The following is a 19,589-nucleotide window of genomic DNA, read 5'->3' on the forward strand; positions in this document are numbered from 1 at the left end:
GCAAAGAAGAAGTCCTTCCTTTCACACCAAAAAGGTAGCAAGCCTTAATCCAGGCCCAAACTCCCAGGTCCCAACACAGAGACTGACAGCGCTCCACTGTCAGAGAGGAGTAATCCACTCACAGCTGACACTGCTGGCTGGGTTTTTTATAGGCCAGTCAAGACCCGGCCGGGAACGTGGGGAGTAGTCACCTACCCATCACTTTGACTACTCCCAGTAAGAGCCATCCCGGATCAGCTATACAGCCATACTAAGATAGCAAAGTGTCGCTGCCGCTGACACCTGAAAATACCAGCTCTCACTTCACCGAGGCCAGGAACCTCGGTGACACATACCTTCTGTCAACGACGGACACTTGTGCCTTCCTATAGCTGTTATGTGTTTTCTTCCATTGAATGGATGAGCCTGATTTGCAAAAATGGACCAGAATAGGACCTGCAGTCAATTTCTCCAAATTGGATGCAAGGATCCTTTAAAAAAATTGATATGTGAATGGCCCCATTGGCTTGTATGTGTTTTTAAAATCGACAGCACATGGAAAAAAAAATCTGGTCATGTGAATAACCACTTAACAAGTGCCCCCTCAGTTGACACCTGATCTCAGAGGCTCCTAAACTATATACAGTATATTGTGATTTTATCGTTTAGCTGTTCTGAGTTAGTTGAGTGAAAGGTTAATTTCTTATTATTTGTCTTGCAGCTAGATCAGATCCAGAAGCATTCGTGGTATCTGTAAGTAACACTCTATTCTTCACATTTTGTTCTCTGAAAGACATCAATAGTAAATGCATATGTAATATTTAATGACCGCTCATAACGGCCACCAAGAAAATGTATTGTTCTAATTCTAATTGTTCTAATTCTAAAAACACACATTGTAAACCACATCCATCAGTATATATAGACGTCTGGCTGTGTATGTGTTCTTTATGTATTAGAGACAATGATTGTATTCCAGTTCTCAAAAATGTCCTTTATCTGTTAACTACAATATCTCAGTGGCCCCCCAGTCCGATGCGGTTGAAGTGAACTTTAATTTTGAGCGATTCACTCATCTGTGCAGATAATCTATTAGATTGTGTTGTGGAAATTTTATTATGCGGACATTTTATCTTAGGATGTGTGTGTGTTTTATAGATTGTCATCTGTCTCCCTGTGTCGGATTTAACCGAAGAACGCTCTAGCAGAGGGTACTTGGGTTGAATCGGGACCAGTGGTAAAACCGTCAGTATGAAAACCTTCTCATGGGCTTGGAGACGTGTTCTCAGTGTGTAGGGGGGCGTTTGCCGGTTTGTGAGCACTAAGTGCAATGCACTGGGCTTCTTCCCTTTAAATGTCTATACACATTAGAGAAGTGAAGTCTGCATAACGAGAGATACATATTATACCTCTGCTGCGGCTTCGCTATCCCCTTCTGGATACATATCTGCTTTTAAGACATGCATATCTGCCTTGTCGGTATACTCGTACCGTATACTGACAATAGCCGTAGCAATGTCTCTCAGATAATCTCAAACCCATAAGAACCAGTAGAATGATCTTCACTAGATACTGGTCACTTTGAGCAGTATTGAATGGGGTCCATGCTGACAGTGATGGGGGATGGGTGGCCACCTGGCTGACCAGTCAATGGACATGACTCATCCATCCTTATACAGGGATGGGGTGTGTGCATTACACTGTTCAGCCACGTTGATGCAATCCCCTGTCCTTTGACATGTACCTGAACTATCTCATCTTCCTGTGTCATCACTTCCTGTATCCTTGTTACATGAAGTAAGTGGTCAGGTGATGGTCCAGCCTATTTCTATTGTTACTGTGACTAAATAAATGGTGAGCAGACTGTGAAGGAGGGGGAGTGCTCAGCAAGAATTCAAGATGGTAACACCTTTGTCTGACTGCGGTTGAGATTTTCACCTTTCCTTACACAAAGCCTGATGCGAGCGGATTTCTAATATTAATATTTCTATAACAATCGTAATGATAATTACAATTAAATTGAAGAGAACCTGTCACTAGGGATAAGCGAACTTGTGTTGTACACGTTCGAGTTCAGCATTCGATTTTATTACAATTCTGATATGGATTCCATTACCATGGGCCATAATGGAATTCTATGACAGAAAACCTTTAGAGGCATTCCATTTTGCATTCTGTCATAATAGAAGTCTATGGGTCGCATAACGAATCCGCCTGGTTTCCGTTATGCAGGAGTCTTGCTCAAAGTTTATGAATAAAGGTAAAACCTTTTACCAGTTGGGGCCGTGTCCGTGCACAGTATGAAACTGTCCAATTAGCGCTCCCAGTGTTAGACTGTACAAGGACAGACCGTCAGCTGGTAACACCCAGCTGTACCTTTATTCTCAAACTTAAACGGCACAACATAGAGTTATATGAAAATATGCTCCAGAATTACTACTACACGGGGAACGTAAATAGTTACTAAAACAGACATGAGAGGGGAGAAGTCCTGTGTAAAAGTGGGCATGTACATACATGAAGGGTGGGTCTGACTTGATAGGGGATAAGTGACCACTGAGGGTACAACTGCATGTACCCCAACAATCTTAAAAATTAAGATCCACGATTCCCCATGTAAGGCCTCATGCACACGACCGTTGTGTGTTTTTCGGTCCGCAAAACACAGATGACGTCCGTGTGCGTTACGCAATTTGCAGAACGGCACGGACAGCCATTGATATAACTGCCTATTCTTGTCCGCAAAATGGATAAGAATAGACAGGTTATATTTTTTTTGCGGACCACAGAATGGAGCAATGGATGCGGACAGCACACAGAGTGCTGTCCACATCTTTTACGGCCCCATTGAAGTGAAAGGGTCCGCATCCAAGCTGCAAAAACTGCGGCTCGGATGCGGACCCAAACATTGGTTGTGTGCATGAGGCCTAAGTGGAATGGTAGTGTACATTCTTTTCTATGGACTGCAGGAGATAGAGCTAAGCAATTTCAACGGCTGTTTTTTTTTTTTGTCTTTAAGATATAATAGTCCTTGAAGCATGTGGGTGACTACCTGAGAAGCTCCAGTGTTTGAATCCCAATAATCAATGTATTCCCAGCAATAGATACAGTACATTCATTAGTAGCATTGAGGCTTTTGTCTGACAAAATTCAAACTTGCAGGCAGAGAAGGAAATGACAGGAGTGGGGTATATATGTATCCAGTATATAAAACTTGTCCTGGTCACATGATGGACACAGTTCATTACATTTGCAATACAGTTGTGTCTTGTAACAAGCCATGGACCTATGTGGTCAGCATAGGTGGATGGCTTAAAACCTGTGACCACTTTGCTGACTTTCCCATATTGGTGAACCACCTCAACCAGTGATGGCTGTTTGGACACTTTCTTTGTGTCTAGAGGGACCAGGAATCAGAGACCAGTGGGGACCCAGAGCGTATCAGAAAGAAAGCAGCGGGGGATTGTTGGAGGTTAGTATAACTTTCAACTCCGAGCTGAAATAAAAAAGACTGGCCAGACAACCCCTTTAAATTATGGAGGTACACGTTTAAAGGTTTGAGCATTTTCCTAAAAGGATGAATGTAATTTTAATGAACGTAAAAGTAAAACAGTATAAGCCTTCTTGGATCTGTATACTGTAGCTATGGTAGAGTCCAAACATATCCTACAACTTTAACTTGTGGGTTTAAGGTAACTTTACATGTCTACAGTGTCAGCCTCTTTTCCTGAGTGGCCCTAAAATGGTTAAGAAGGACGAGGTTAGACAGCTGTGTGCTTGGCCACAATTTGTCATGGTCTCTCGAGCTTCCATTGTGCCAAGTCTCTAAAACTGCCAATGTCAGACAGCCAAGGGGACTTTGTACATATGGACCTAATTAAGCATTCACTTTCTAGATTACTATTATTTCAATCATTTTATAATTGATTTAATTCAGTTTAACCAATGTAATTATAACAAATCAAGTATTTAGATAGCTTAGGGAATAGCTTTGCATGTTTTTTTTTTTTTAAATTTTTTTAATTTTTCAAGTAGGGATTATGGGTTCTTGTATGTGATTAAATTTAAATGGGCATTCTTGGCATCATGCATTAGCATAGCTAAACATTTAAAAAATGGTGAAGAAATTCATCTTTAATAAATGGCTGAATTAACCAACGTTGGACTAGGTATGGACAAGCATTATGGGCCTTTTAAGTGTAGTTATAAATGTGTGGAAAGTGATCCAGAGAGGTCACGTGCACATCACTCCTTTTTCTCTATGCTATATATATATATATATATATATATATATCTGACATTTGTTTCTACAGAGCAAGAGGTTTCTTTGAGGTTTAAAGGGAACCTGTCATGCTGAATATGGTGTCTGAGCTGAAGGCAGCATGTTACAGAGCAGGAGGAGCTGAGCAGATTGATGTATAGATTTATGGGAAAAGATTCAGTATTTTATACATATAAATTCCTGCTCATTCTGGCCTTTGAAGTCCAGGAGGCGGTCCTATCAGTGATTGTATACAGCTGTGTATACAGAGATGGCTGTCAGTCACTGATAGGACCGCCTCCTGGACTTCTAGGCCCAGAATGGTTCTTATAGGTTTGAGATTATCTGCGAGACATTGCTACGGCTTTTGTCAGTATATGGTACGAGTATACCGACAAGGCACATATGCATGTCTTAAAAGCAGATATGTATCCAGAAAGGGATAACCAAGCCGCAGCAGACTTTCCGTTGACAGCCTTTCCTCTATGGCTGTGTGTACAGAGATAGCTGTCAATCACTGATAGGACCGCCTCCTGGACTTCAAAGCCCAGAATGAGCAGGAATTTAAATGACTAAATTACAAGTTATACTGAATCTTTCCCCATAAAACTATATACCAATCTTCTCAGCTTCACCTGCTCTATAAAAGGCTTCTGGCAGAATACTTTGCATTTTCATGGTGACAGGTTCCCTTTAAGAAAAAAAAATCTTTGTACAATGAAAAGTTATACAATTTTCCAATATACATTGTTCTTTCTGACTTGATCACTTACTGATTCCAAGTTCTCTCCTTGTAGTCACTTTGTAACAAAAACTAATGCTAGGGAGGCTGGTCACCGTCATGGCCTGCTATTGGCTACACCCAGTCTCCCAACCCCCCTGTTGCTGGATGTTTTGATCCGCACAATGGGGAGGTGCAGTGGCGGCCATGCAGGGATCCAGAGGAACGTGCGTGCCAGAGAGAAGGTAGGTATGCTTGAGAGGAGGGGCAGGGGCATTCTGGGGGTCATTATAGGTATTGGATAACCCCTTTAAGTCTTCATGCACACGACTGTATCCATTTTGCAGTCTGCAAATCACAGACCCGCATATTACAGTTAGGGTCCGTGTGCTGTCCGCATTTTATTTGCAGACCCATTGTTTTCAATGGGTTTGTTGTCATTTTGCATACATAATCTATCCTTTTGTGGAATGGACATACAGATGCGGAAAGCACAAAGATAATCTGTCCTATACTTGTCCTCTACTTGTCCGCAAAATGTGGACCACGGACCCATTGAAGTCAATGGGTCTGCAAAAAATGCAGATGCAACACAGACAGCATTTGTATTTTGCAGATACACGATTTGTGGACTTTAAAAAGGATACTGTTGTGTGCATGAGGCCTAATTCTAAGAATTTGTAGGCAATTAGACCCCATCGGTGTATGCTATCCTCATTTACTTTAGTAGTAAACCCCCCATTAGTAAACCCTCCTCCTGTCATGGACATCAAATACCCACCTATTATTAGACTTCATGTTTCCTTTCCCCATTCTGCTTTTGTTTTATTACCCCTTCCTTTTGGCTAAGAATGGACACTGACAGCAGAGGGCCCTAGTGCAAGAACAGTGTATGGGCCCCTTGCTCTGTCTAAGCTCTTTATAGAGCATCCCTATATGTATCTCTATGCACTATTTTTGAGCTATGAATTCATATGCTCAGACTACTTTCACATTTGCAGTAGCAATTCCGGCAGGCTGTTCCCACAAAGAAAAGCCTGCCGTAATTCTCCAGATCTGGCACTCAAGGATGCAACCAGAATGCCTGCCAGCCACATTAAGTATAATGGGGTCCGGACGGAGGTCTGGCCGCATTTTGGCAAAAATCACCAGAATCAGATTGACACAAACAGCTCCATGCTGCAATTTGTGTCCGTCTGATTCTCGCAATTTTTGCCGGATCTCCAGGCCGCAGATTTGAAAGTAACCTAAGGCCTCTTTCACACGGGTGTTGCGCGTGAGGGCCGGACAAGATGCGGGTGCATTGCGGGAAAATGTGCAAAGCGTGAGTGCAAAGCGTTTTAATGCGATTTGCACGCGCGTGAGAAAAATCGGCATGTTTGGTACCCAGACCCGAACCCGGACTTCTTCACAGAAGTTCGGGTTTGAGTTAGGTGTTCTGGTGTCATGGTGATAGACCATGTGATGAGCGCAGTGACGTCATCAAAGGTCCTTTAGCCAGGTCCTGAAGAAAGTACAAAGAAGAGGAGGTCCACTACGCGACCAAATGGATGGGGTGAGTTAAATTAGTTTATTATATTTAACCCCTCAATGGATATTTTACTAAGCATTCTGTATTAAGAATGCTATTATATTCCCTTATAACCATGTTATAACGAAAAATAATAAAGATCGGATCCCCATCCCGATCGTCTCCTAGCAACCGTGCGTGAAAATCGCACCACATCCACACTTGCTTGCAGATGCTTGCGATTTTCACGCAGCCCCATTCACATCTATGGGGCCTGAAAAACGCACAAGAGCTTGCTGCGATTTTCACGCAACTTACAAGTGATACGTGAAAATCACAGCTCATGTGCACAGCTCCATTGAAGTGAATGGGTCCGGATTCAGTGCGGGTGCAATGCGTTAAACTCACGCATTGGACCTGCACGGAATTCTCGTGCAGGTCCTAAAGGGGCCTAAGACATACAATCTAATAGTAGGGAATGGTTTCAATGTGACAGTGGGACATTCTACCTACTGTGCCCCAGTATAGATGCACTGATTGCACATACATTATGTCTCATGTTTGTATTGTACCATGGCACCATCTCACTGACCTCTGTGCCACCCTTCTACTTAACTTTTTATTATCAAAAGAAGACATCTTACAATATATTCATCAATATATTCATCAAATACAGTTTCACTGAAATAATGAAAGGTGATAAGGTCCCCGCCAGACCATTGTGTCTATGGCCCATGGGGCTGCTGTAAAGCAAAGTTCGTAATACTTTGTAAATGCAAGATGGCCACCCCCATAATCATGTCAAGGAAGTAGAATAAAAAAATCTGCAATCTGAAAATAAAAACTGATTAGAAAAAAGGACATGTGTTCCCATCTGGTTTTAACTGGGAGATAACATTCCCTAAACAGGTAAAGATAGGTCAAAGCTAATACTTCCACAACACCACAAATCAAACAGTGTGAGCAGTGGGGTGCAATAAAGTATGTCTCATAGGCACCATAGGCGTGCGCAGCCTATTGCATTAGGGTGTGCACCCTAAAGCACAAACACACACCACGCGCGCGTGTATATATATATATGCGTGCCATGCGCGCGTGTGTATATATATATATATATATATATATATATTACACATACACACACACACACACTTTGGATCAAAACGGCTCATACACTCAGCCGGCTTCAGTTTCGCTACTGCGCATGCGCCCGCCAGCCTTACATACTAGTGCAGTTAAAGAAGATGCCGGGCGCATCCATTCACTACTGGCCTACTGGGCGCGGGCAGGCAGGCTCCCGCTCTTCACATTCAAAATAGGCAGCCGGCGGCAGCGTAACGTGACGTCACTCACTCTGTCACGCCGCACGCACATGCTCCTCCCACTTTAGAAGCAGGCGGAGCAGGCGCGTGACGTCGGAGTGAGTGACGTTACGTTAGGCCGCCGGGAGACTGAGACAAGGAGGAGGTGGAGCACAGCACAGCGGAGCAGTGGGGGTGGAGTCTGGACTGGATGCATTAGTGGATAATCCGATTACACTGATGAGACCAGCATCCAGACCAGCAGTATGTAGTTTAGTATGTCACACTCTCTGTCTCTGACATGATGATGAAGCAGCTGTGCGGCGCACTGCGGTCGGACACTAGTGTGGGGCGGCTGGCAGGCAGTGCAGGAGGCGGAGCACAGGGGTGTGATTAGGGTGTGCCCAGGCACACCCGGCACACCCCGTGCGCACGCCTATGATAGGCACGTTGGTGTTGAGCACAGTGCTACATGACAGGCACACTGATCTGGTTTCAGAATAGATCAGTCAGTATTAACTGTGAACTGTACAATAACATTTGCCCAGTTTGAGCTAAAACCACATGGCAACCCGGTGGTTGCTCACATAGTCTCATGGCGGGTCACATAATTATATTTCTCACTGACGGAAGTAGAATATACACTCATTATACTAGAGAGGGATGTGGAGAGGAAATTCTTTTCTAGATGTGTTTTAAGCGATGTCTTTTTCTAGAAATAATGGGTTGTGTTGAATACTGAGATGGTTCTGCTTCACAGTTTATTGCTCCATGTTCTTTACCTCATTATTCTATCATCTTAAGATCCTGAGAGAACAGTCCCTATCCAGTTCTGTCCTATGATTCATTGCTAGCATTCATGATGAATACCAAAAAGACAAACAATACATGTGGCATAAAGATAATTATGTATTTCACTAGGCTACATTGATGTCACTTCAAGGCTCTGTACACCTTTGGAGTCCATTTTTTTAAAGGATTTAAACTTTTTTGGGCTAAAATCATATTTTCAATTGGCCTTTATTAAAAATATTGAGCTGTTCAGTCACAAAGGGTTAACTGTTTTTCTAACTGTGTGATTGGACTGATACTTTAACTTTGTGCTGGTCATCTAATAACCCTTATCTCTAAAAATTGCCCCCAAAGGTGTACATAGCCTTTAACCACCTCAGCTCCCCTAGCTTAAACACCCTTAATGGCCAGACCACTTTTTGAGAAGTAGTTTGAAATCAAAATGTGTAAAAAATGCCCTGTGAAATCCTAAAGGTGCTCTTTGGAATGTTGGCCCCTTTGCCCACCTAGGCTGCAAAAAAGTGTCACACATGTGGTATCACCGTACTCAGGAAAAGTTGGGCAATGTGTTTTGGGGTGTCATTTTACATATACCCATGCTGGGTGAGATAAATATCTCGGTCAAATGCCAACTTTGTATAAAAAAATGGGAAAAGTTGTCTTTTGCCAAGATATTTCTCTCACCCAGCATGGGTATATGTAAAAAGACACCCCAAAACACATTGCCCAACTTCTCCTGAGTACGGCGATACCACATGTGTGACACTTTTTTGCAGCTTAGGTGGGCAAAGGGGCCCACATTCCAAAGAGCACCTTTAGGATTTCACAGGGCATTTTTTACACATTTTGATTTCAAACTACTTCTCACACATTAGGGCCCCTAAAATGCCAGGGCAGTATAAATACCCCACATGTGACCCCATTTTGGAAAGAAGACACCCCAAGGTATTTCGTGATGGGCATAGTGAGTTCATAATAGTTTTTATTTTTTGTCACAAGTTAGTGGAATATGAGACTTTGTAAGAAAATAAAATAAAAAAAAACATCATTTTCCGCTAACTTGTGACAAAAAATAAAAAATTCTAGGAACTCGCCATGCCCCTCAAGGAATACCTTGGGGTGTCTTCTTTCCAAAATGGGGTCACTTGTGGGGTAGTTATACTGCCCTGGCATTTTAGAGGCCCTAATGCGTGAGAAGTAGTTTGAAATCAAAATGTGTAAAAAAATGCCCTGTGAAATCCTAAAGGTGCTCTTCGGAATGTGGGCCCCTTTGCCCACTTAGGCTGCAAATAAGTGTCACATATGTGGTATCGCCGTACTCAGGAGAAGTTGGGCAATGTGTTTTGGGGTGTCATTTTACATATACCCATGCTGGGTGAGAGAAATATCTCGGCAAAAGACAACTTTTCCCATTTTTTTATACAAAGTTGGCATTTGACCAAGATATTTATCTCACCCAGCATGGGTATATGTAAAATGACACCCCAAAACACATTGCCCAACTTCTCCTGAGTACGGCGATACCATATGTGTGACACTTTTTTGCAGCCTAGATGCGCAAAGGGGCCCAAATTCCTTTTAGGAGGGCATTTTTAGACATTTGGTTCCCAGACTTCTTCTCACGCTTTAGGGCCCCTAAAATGCCAGGGCAGTATAAATACCCCACATGTGACCCCATTTCGGAAAGAAGACACCCCAAGGTATTCAATGAGGGGCATGGCGAGTTTATAGAATATTTTTTTTTTGGCACAAGTTAGCGGAAATTGTTTTTTTTTGTTTTTTCTCACAAGGTCTCCCTTTCCGCTAACTTGGGACAAAAATTTCAATCTTTCATGGACTCAATATGCCCCTCACGGAATACCTTGGGGTGTCTTCTTTCCGAAATGGGGTCACATGCGGGATGATCAGGGAGTCTATATGGGGTGATCACCCCCCTGTCATTGATCACCCCCCTGTAAGGATCCATTCAGACGTCCATATGTGTTTTGCGGATCCGATCCATGGATCCGTGGATCCGTAAAACACATACGGATGTCTGAATGGAGCCTTACAGGGGGGTGATCATCCCATATAGACTCCCTGATCACCCCCCTGTAAGGCTCCATTCAGACGTCCGTATGTGTTTTGCGGATCCGATCCATGGATCCGTGGATCCGCAAAACACATACGGACGTCTGAATGGAGCCTTACAGGGGGGTGATCAATGACAGGGGGTGATCAGGGAGTCTATATGGGGTGATCACCCCCCTGTCATTGTTCACCCCCCTGTAAGGCTCCATTCAGACGTCCGTGTGTGTTTTGCGGATCCGATCCATGGATCCGTGGATCCGCAAAACACATACGGACGTCTGAATGGAGCCTTACAGGGGGGTGATCAATGACAGGGGGTGATCAGGGAGTCTATATGGGGTGATCACCCCCCTGTCATTGATCACCCCCCTGTAAGGCTCCATTCAGACGTCCGTATGTGTTTTGCGGATCAGATCTATTGATCCGTGGATCCGCAAAACACATACGGACGTCTGAATGGAGCCTTACAGGGGGGTGATCAATGACAGGGGGTGATCAGGGAGTCTTTATGGGTTGATCACCCCCCTGTCATTGATCACCCCCCTGTAAGGCTCCATTCAGACGTTCGTATGTGTTTTGCGGATCCGATCCATGGATCTGTGGATCCGCAAAACACATACGGACGTCTGAATGGAGCCTTACAGGGGGGTGACCATCCCATATAGACTCCCTGATCACCCCCCTGTAAGGCTCCATTCAGACGTCCGTATGTGTTTTGCGGATCCGATCCATGGATCCGTGGATCCGCAAAACACATACGGACGTCTGAATGGAGCCTTACAGGAGGGTGATCAATGACTGGGGGTGATCAGGGAGTCTATATGGGGTGATCACCCCCCTGTCATTGATCACCCCCCTGTAAGGCTCCATTCAGACGTCCGTGTGTGTTTTGCGGATCCGATCCATGGATCCGTAAAACACATACGGACGTCTGAATGGAGCCTTACAGGGGGGTGATTATCCCATATAGACTCCCTGATCACCCCCCTGTAAGGCTCCATTCAGACGTCCGTATATGTTTTGCGGATCCTATCCATGGATCCGTGGATCCGCAAAACACATACGGTCGTCTGAATGGAGCCTTACAGGGGGGTGATCAATGACAGGGGGGTGATCAATGACAGGGGGTGATCATGGAGTCTATATGGGGTGATCACCCCCCTGTCATTGATCACCCCCCTGTAAGGCTCCATTCAGACGTCCGTATGTGTTTTGCGGATCCGATCTATGGATCCGTGGATCCGCAAAACACATACGGACGTCTGAATGGAGCCTTACAGGGGGGTGATCAATGACAGGGGGTGATCAGGGAGTCTATATGGGTTGATCACCTGTCAAGGAACCATGAACCAGACGTACAACAAGAGATAAGTGGAAATGAGGAGGCTTTATTGGAAATCAAGCTGTAAGGCAAAAGTCCAAACGGATGGCTAAACCGAAGCAGGGTCTTGCGAAGCCAGAGGTCAGGAACCAGAAGGGTAGTCAGACGAAGCCTGGATCAGGAACCAGCAGGGTAGTCAGACGAAGCCAGGATCAGGAACCAGCAGGGTAGTCAGACGAAGCCTGGATCAGGAACCAGCGGCAGCAGCAGTCTTAGAAGCATGTGAACACAGGAGGACCAAGCAAGGAACTGAAGCCACAGACCTCCTATATATATGAGCTAGGCATCCAGCTCCTCCCAGTGGGAAGGAGAAGCCGCAGGGTGGGAGGCTACAAGAAACCCAGAAACCAAGATGGCCGCCAGCACATGTCAAACGAAGGAGAACAGCAAGAAGGTAAGACCATGACAGTACCTCCCCCTCAAGGGCCCCTCCTCCGCGGAGTAAAGAACGGTTTCTGAGGGAAGCGTGCGTGGAAGGCTTGGAGCAAGGCAGGAGCATGGACATCTGCGGAGGGAACCCAGGAACGCTCCTCTGGACCATATCCACGCCAATGGACCAAAAACTGCACCCGACCGCGGACCAGGCGTGAGTCCAGGATATTGCTCACCTCATACTCCTCATGATTGCCCACTTGGACCGGACGAGGCCGAGGAACCGAGGAAGTGAAACGATTACACACCAGTGGCTTCAACAGGGAGACATGAAACACGTTGGAGATCCGCATGCCAGGAGGAAGCGCAAGGGCATAGGCTACCGGGTTTACCCTGCGAAGCACTCGGAAGGGACCAACAAAGCGAGGCGCCAGCTTGGGAGTGGGCACTCGAAGGTTGAGGTTGCGGGTGGACAACCATACACGGTCTCCGACCTGGTAGGAAGGAGCGGGCGCTCGTCTGCGATCAGCCTGGAGTCTCTGGCGCTGCGCAGAGACCTCAAGGGACCTCTGGATCTGTACCCAAGAAGCACGTAGGACGGAAAGGTGATCCTCCACAGCCGGAATATCCTGGGGAGAGAATACCTCCGGTAACACGCAGGTTGGAACCCATAATTGGCCATGAAGGGAGACGTCCCAGAGGAAGAGTTCACCGCCGTGTTCCTGGCAAACTCAGCCCAAGGCAGGAGGTCAACCCAATTGTCTTGGTGATCGGAGACATAGCAACGAAGGAATTGCTCCAAGGCCTGATTGGATCGTTCTGCGGCCCCATTGGACTGAGGGTGGTAGGCCGAGGAGAAAGAGAGACGAATCCCCAACTGGGAGCAAAAGGCGCGCCAGAACCTGGACACAAACTGACTCCCCCGATCCGACACAATCTCCTTGGGCAAACCGTGCAACCGGAAGACCTTCCTGGCAAAAATCGAGGCCAACTCTTGTGCAGAGGGTAACTTCTTGAGAGGAACACAGTGGCACATTTTGGAAAACCGATCCACAATCATGAGAATGACCGTATGGCCTCGGGATGCAGGGAGGTCCACAATGAAATCCATCCCCAGGTGTGACCATGGACGCTCCCCGGTGGCTATGGGTTGCAAAAGGCCCAACGGAAGGTGCCGAGGGGACTTACTCTGGGCACAAACGGAGCATGCCGCTACATATGCGGCGATGTCGGAACGTAGAGAAGGCCACCAGAACAGACGTGAAACAGCCCAGGACAGCTGATTCTTTCCAGGATGCCCCGCGGCCTTGGAGTTATGGTAGGTTCGCAACAACCGAGTGCGCAACTCCTCAGGCACAAAACATCTGCCGTTGGGTCTCCCAGAGGGAGCACCAGATTGAGCCGCCAAAATCTGCTCACCCAGGGGAGAGGTCAGGCTGGTGCGAATAGCGGCCAGGATCTGATTCGGAGGTATGACCGAAGTCGGAATCGACTCCTCCCCGGACAGCTCGGAGTACTGCCGTGATAAGGCATCCACTCTGATGTTCTTGGAACCGGGTAGGTAGGAGACCACGTAATTAAAACGTGACAAGAACAGAGCCCATCTGGCCTGACATGGTGTCAATCTCTTGGCCTCAGAGAGGTAGGTCAGATTCTTGTGGTCCGTCAGGATGAGAACCGGAACCACCGAGCCCTCGAGCAAGTGCCTCCATTCTTTAAGGGCCTGCACGATGGCCAATAACTCCCTGTCACCAATCTGATAGTTGCACTCCGCGGAAGACAGTTTCCGGGAGTAAAACCCACAAGGAAGCAGAGGACCCTCTGGTGTTCTACACTGAGACAGGAGGGCGCCTACTCCCGTCTCAGACGCGTCCACCTCGAGGACAAAAGGAAACCCAGGGTTGGGATGCGACAGAATCGGAGCCGACACAAAGGCGGACTTTAAAGCCTCAAAAGCTCGGATGGCCTCGAGCGGCCAGACCTGGGGATTACTGCCCTTCCTGGTCAGATCCGTGAGAGGCTTGGCTAGCATGGAAAAGTCCCTGATGAACTTCCGATAATAATTGGCGAAGCCCAAAAAGCGCTGCAGGGCACGAAGACCACTGGGCTGGGGCCACTGTAAGACAGCCAAAACCTTCTCAGGATCCATGGAGAACCCCTCAGCGGAAATGATGTAACCTAAGAAGGTTACCTGGGATCGGTGAAATTCGCATTTCTCAAGCTTACCGAACAGCTTGTTCTCTCGTAACCGTTGCAACACTCGTCTGACATCCAGAATGTGGGCCTCCATGGATTCAGAATATACCAAGATGTCATCCAAATAGACCACCACACACTGCTGCAACAGGTCACGGAAAACATCGTTGATGAATTCCTGGAAGACTGCGGGCGCATTGCACAACCCAAAGGGCATAACCAAGGATTCATAATGACCGGTCCTGGTGTTAAACGCGGTCTTCCACTCATCGCCCGCCTGATCCTTACCAGGTTATATGCCGCCCTCAGGTCGAGTTTGGTAAAGACCGTGGCCCCTTTGAGGCGATCGAACAGCTCGGAAATCAAGGGTATCGGGTAAGCGTTCTTGATCGTGATGCGATTGAGACCCCTGTAATCGATGCAAGGCCTCAACTCACCGCCCTTCTTTTTCACAAAGAAAAATCCAGCCCCTGCCGGGGACGAGGATTTGCGAATGTGTCCGCGTGAAAGCGCCTCCCTCACGTACTCCTCCATGGCCTCATTCTCCGCTACCGACAGTGGATAGACTTTGCCACGAGGAGGAACGGCACCAGATTGTAACTCTATGGCACAATCGTATGGGCGGTGCGGAGGTAGGGCAACCGCACGCACCTTATCGAATACATCCCGGTACTCCTCGTATTCAGGAGGCAACAGAGAGTCCGAGGAAGTACACAGCAACTTGACAGGCCCATGGATGCAACTAGCCCCACACTGCGGTGACCACGAGAGGATCTCGGCCGATCTCCAATCGAAAGTCGGATTATGCTTCTGGAGCCAGGGGTACCCCAAGACCACCGAGTAGTGTGGAGACGAAATAACCTGGAGACAGACCGACTCTCTGTGAACGGCACCAATGGCCATCCCCACTGGAAGAGTCTCCTGAGTCACGTGTGGCGGCAGAAGGGGTCTGCCGTCTATCGCCTCAAGAGCCAGTGGGGAACCTCGAGGCTGCAGAGGAATGGAATTGGCGGCAGCGAACACACTATCAATGAACAAACCACCAGCACCAGAGTCCACCAACGCCTGGGTCGTCACCGAGCCCCCGACCCAGGAGAGGACAACAGTAATCAGTGGTTTGTCAACACGGGAAACCGGGGACGAGGAGACTCCACCCAAGATCTGCCCCCAACAGGATCTCAGGTGCGAGCGTTTCCCGGACGGTTCGGGCATGCCAACCGAAAATGCCCACCGAGACCACAGTACATGCATCGGCCCTCGCGTCTCCGGAGTACCCTCTCCCCCTCGGACAGGCGAGCAAACCCCAGCTGCATGGGTTCACCCCCAGACAAGTCATCCCCAGGAGGCGTGGGAGGAGAGGGAGGCACGGGTGGGACAGCAAACGTGGGCGCCAATCTGTTAGAAGACCTCCGCAGGCTCTCCTTAAAGGAAGGTCTCTCCCTGAGTCTGGTGTCAATCAAAATCAGGAAAGAAATAAGGGACTCGAGCTCCACTGGTAGGTCCTTAGCTGCAACCTCATCCTTCAAGGCATCCGAGAGACCATGAGAGAAAGCAGCGACCAGAGCCTCATTATTCCAGCCCACCTCTGCTGCCAGGGTACGAAACTCAATGGCGTATTCAGCTACGGATCGTGAACCCTGTCTGATGGACATAAGGAGCTTCGCAGCAGAGGCAGCACGAGCCGGCACATCGAATACCTTCCGAAGAGAAGCAACAAAACCGGAAAACTCGGCAACCACCGGATTGTTGTTCTCCCATAAAGGGCTGGCCCAGGCCAAGGCCTTGTCCGAGAGCAGCGAGATCAAGAAGCCCACCTTTGATCTCTCAGTAGGAAAGGCATGTGGCAGCAACTCGAAATAAATGCCCACCTGGTTAAGGAAACCTCGGCACTGAGTTGGCTCTCCCCCAAAGCGCAGTGGAAGGGGGGCAGAACCGGTCATACCCCGAAACACCGCAGGCGCAGCAACAGTTGTCGGGGTAGACTCTGGCGCAACAACCGGAGCGGCAGTAGGAGCGGGCCCAGGAGCGACAACCGACCCATCGGCAACGGAAGCTAAATGAGCCGTGCGTTCAAGCAGGGTTTGCAACGCCACGGCGAACCGACCCAACAGGTGATCCTGCTGATCAAGTCTGGCAACCAGCGTAGGTAGCGAGGATGGCCCTGTACCGTCAGAATTCATGGCTTGGTCCTAATGTCAAGGAACCATGAACCAGACGTACAACAAGAGATAAGTGGAAATGAGGAGGCTTTATTGGAAATCAAGCTGTAAGGCAAAAGTCCAAACGGATGGCTTAAACCGAAGCAGGGTCTTGCGAAGCCAGAGGTCAGGAACCAGAAGGGTAGTCAGACGAAGCCTGGATCAGGAACCAGCAGGGTAGTCAGACGAAGCCAGGATCAGGAACCAGCAGGGTAGTCAGACGAAGCCTGGATCAGGAACCAGCGGCAGCAGCAGTCTTAGAAGCATGTGAACACAGGAGGACCAAGCAAGGAACTGAAGCCACAGACCTCCTATATATATGAGCTAGGCATCCAGCTCCTCCCAGTGGGAAGGAGAAGCCGCAGGGTGGGAGGCTACAAGAAACCCAGAAACCAAGATGGCCGCCAGCACATGTCAAACGAAGGAGAACAGCAAGAAGGTAAGACCATGACATCACCCCCCTGTCATTGATCACCCCCCTGTAAGGCTCCATTCAGACGTCCGTATGTGTTTTGCGGATCCGATCCATGGATCCGTGGATCCGTAAAACACATACGGACATCTGAATGGAGCCTTACAGGGGCGTGATCAATGACAGGGGGGTGATCAGGGAGTCTATATGGGGTGATCAGGGGTTAATAAGGGGTTAATAAGTGACAGGGGGGGTGTAGTGTAGTGTGGTGTTTGGTGCTACTTATTACTGAGCTGCCTGTGTCCTCTGGTGGTCGATCCAAGCAAAAGGGACCACCAGAGGACCAGGTAGCAGGTATATTAGACGCTGTTATCAAAACAGCGTCTAATATACCTGTTAGGGGTTAAAAAAATCGCATCTACAGCCTGCCAGCGAACGATCGCCGCTGGCTGGCTGTAGATCCACTCGCTTACCGGCCGATTCCTGTGAACGCGCGCGCCTATGTGCGCACGTTCACAGGAAATCTCGCGTCTCTGCGTTAGGCAGTCCAGAGGCGGTTAATGTGGAAGCAAGTCCAAAGTAAGATCTGTAACAGGGCCTCCAACTAATATTTGTTTCCTAATGTGAAGCACAATGGAGGCAGACCACGCTACGGCTATGGGGCTTGTGGCGAAATAATCTTTATTTATATAGCGCCAATATATTCTGCGGCACTTTACAATCGGCGGGTTCAAGTACAGAGTCATAAATAACATAGCAACAAACAAGTAGAGGAATGAGGGCCCTGCTCGCAAGATCTTACAGTCTATAAGGAGATGGAGTGTTGGCCAAGTGCTGCTTATTTCTCTTGCTTCCCAATGGAATCCGGTAGCCAGATGGAATAAGCCAGGCGCAGTTATGAACTGTAGAGATGTTGCCCGTAGTGCAGCTTGAAGTGTAGATCAAGAGGTGGTTATACAGCAAGGAATAAAAACAGTCTGGGTAAGAAGGTTCTGAGGAGCAGAAGAGTGGAACAAGTCACAATACTCAAGCATAGATTGAATTTCCACATGGGTATAAGTAGGCCCAAACAGGAAACAAGATGGCTTCTAATCAGCACATATCGGCCATCTTTGTTAAGGGCAAATCCTAGAACAAACACAGCAGCCACTAGTGGTAAATTAGAAAAATACATCAGCATAGTTCATTGAGATGTGTAAAGCTTCCATTGATTTCAGTGGTTACTGTATAAATTACCGTGTACTGATCTTCACCTAGTGGCGACTGCAGACAGTCGGTTTTATAAAGAGAAACAGCAGAGGATTTATAGATGGGGGAGATTTATCAGTGCATTTGTGCCACTTGTCTTTTGTAAAGACATTAGGAATATAGGAGGAGATTTATGAAATCTGTCAAAAAGGAAGATTGTCTTTGTTGCCCATTACAAAAGCAGCTTTCATTTCTTATAGAGCTCTTGAAAAATGAAAACTGTGCTGATTGTTTGCTATAGGCAACATACATCGTTCTTTCTTTTAGACAGTTTTTATTTTTACCGAAAGAAAACTCCATTTAATAAAGAAATCGTAAATTTGGCAGAAATCTCATGGTGAATGGTCTTACTAAATTTTGCTATGGTATCTGTTTAGGCCCCTGCTCAGTAGGAGGTTCTGGACTCTTTCAGGTTCTACGACCCAGATACGACTGCATCCACAGCACCCTTTGTAGTTATGCTCCTAAATGCATGTCTGAGCAAAGTATAACGCTGGGTTCAGACCTGAGCGTTCGCGATGGAGCGCTCTGTATGCGCGATTGTACGGGCGTTTGCAATCGCGCATATAGAGACAAGCGAACTGTCGCGCGTTCCCGCTGAAGTCTATGTACGGGAACGCACGACAAGACGCCCCAAAGAAGCTCATGTAGTTTTTGGGGCGTAGGGCATTTTACAGCGCGATCGTACGCGCTGTAAAACGCTCAGGTGAGAACCATTCCCATAGGGAATCATTGGTTCTTGCCTGTTGAGCGTTTTACAGCGCTTAGGAACGCGCTGTAAAATGCTCAGGTCTGAACCCAGCCTAAGGGCAATTTATCATGAAGGTAATGTTTGTAGTCAGTTTACCTTGAGTCTGTGTTGGAGTACTTTGCACAAAATTTTATCAAAAGGTGCATGTTATTTGTTAATTTTGTGAACTGCTACTCCAATTTTCTACCCCCCCCCCCCCCCCCCTCCACACACACACACACACACACACACACACACACTGGAGTGGCTTTATCCCAGTGATAAATCTGGAGTGAAACTCATTAAAATAGCTAAACACACCCACCTTCCAGGCTACTTTTCAAAACTAGAGTGGTGTAAAAATGTAAAAAGTTGCACAAATTTAGCACACATGACCTCAAAAGGTCACAATAGTCCT

The 19,589-nt window shown here is 47.2% G+C and overlaps 1 protein-coding gene across 1 annotated transcript in view; it reads left to right on the top strand.

Moving 5' to 3' along the window:
- BRSK1 (BR serine/threonine kinase 1) overlaps nt 1-19,589 on the top strand; it is a 343,661-nt gene that overhangs the window by 261,865 nt on the left and 62,207 nt on the right. Inside the window, exon 9 of the mRNA XM_044278206.1 lies at nt 701-732. Within this exon, the coding sequence (XP_044134141.1) occupies nt 701-732 (32 nt within the window). The remainder of the gene's footprint in view (nt 1-700; nt 733-19,589) is intronic.

The sequence above is a fragment of the Bufo gargarizans genome, chromosome 2 (assembly GCF_014858855.1).
Source record: "Bufo gargarizans isolate SCDJY-AF-19 chromosome 2, ASM1485885v1, whole genome shotgun sequence".
NCBI classification, from domain to species: domain Eukaryota; kingdom Metazoa; phylum Chordata; class Amphibia; order Anura; family Bufonidae; genus Bufo; species Bufo gargarizans.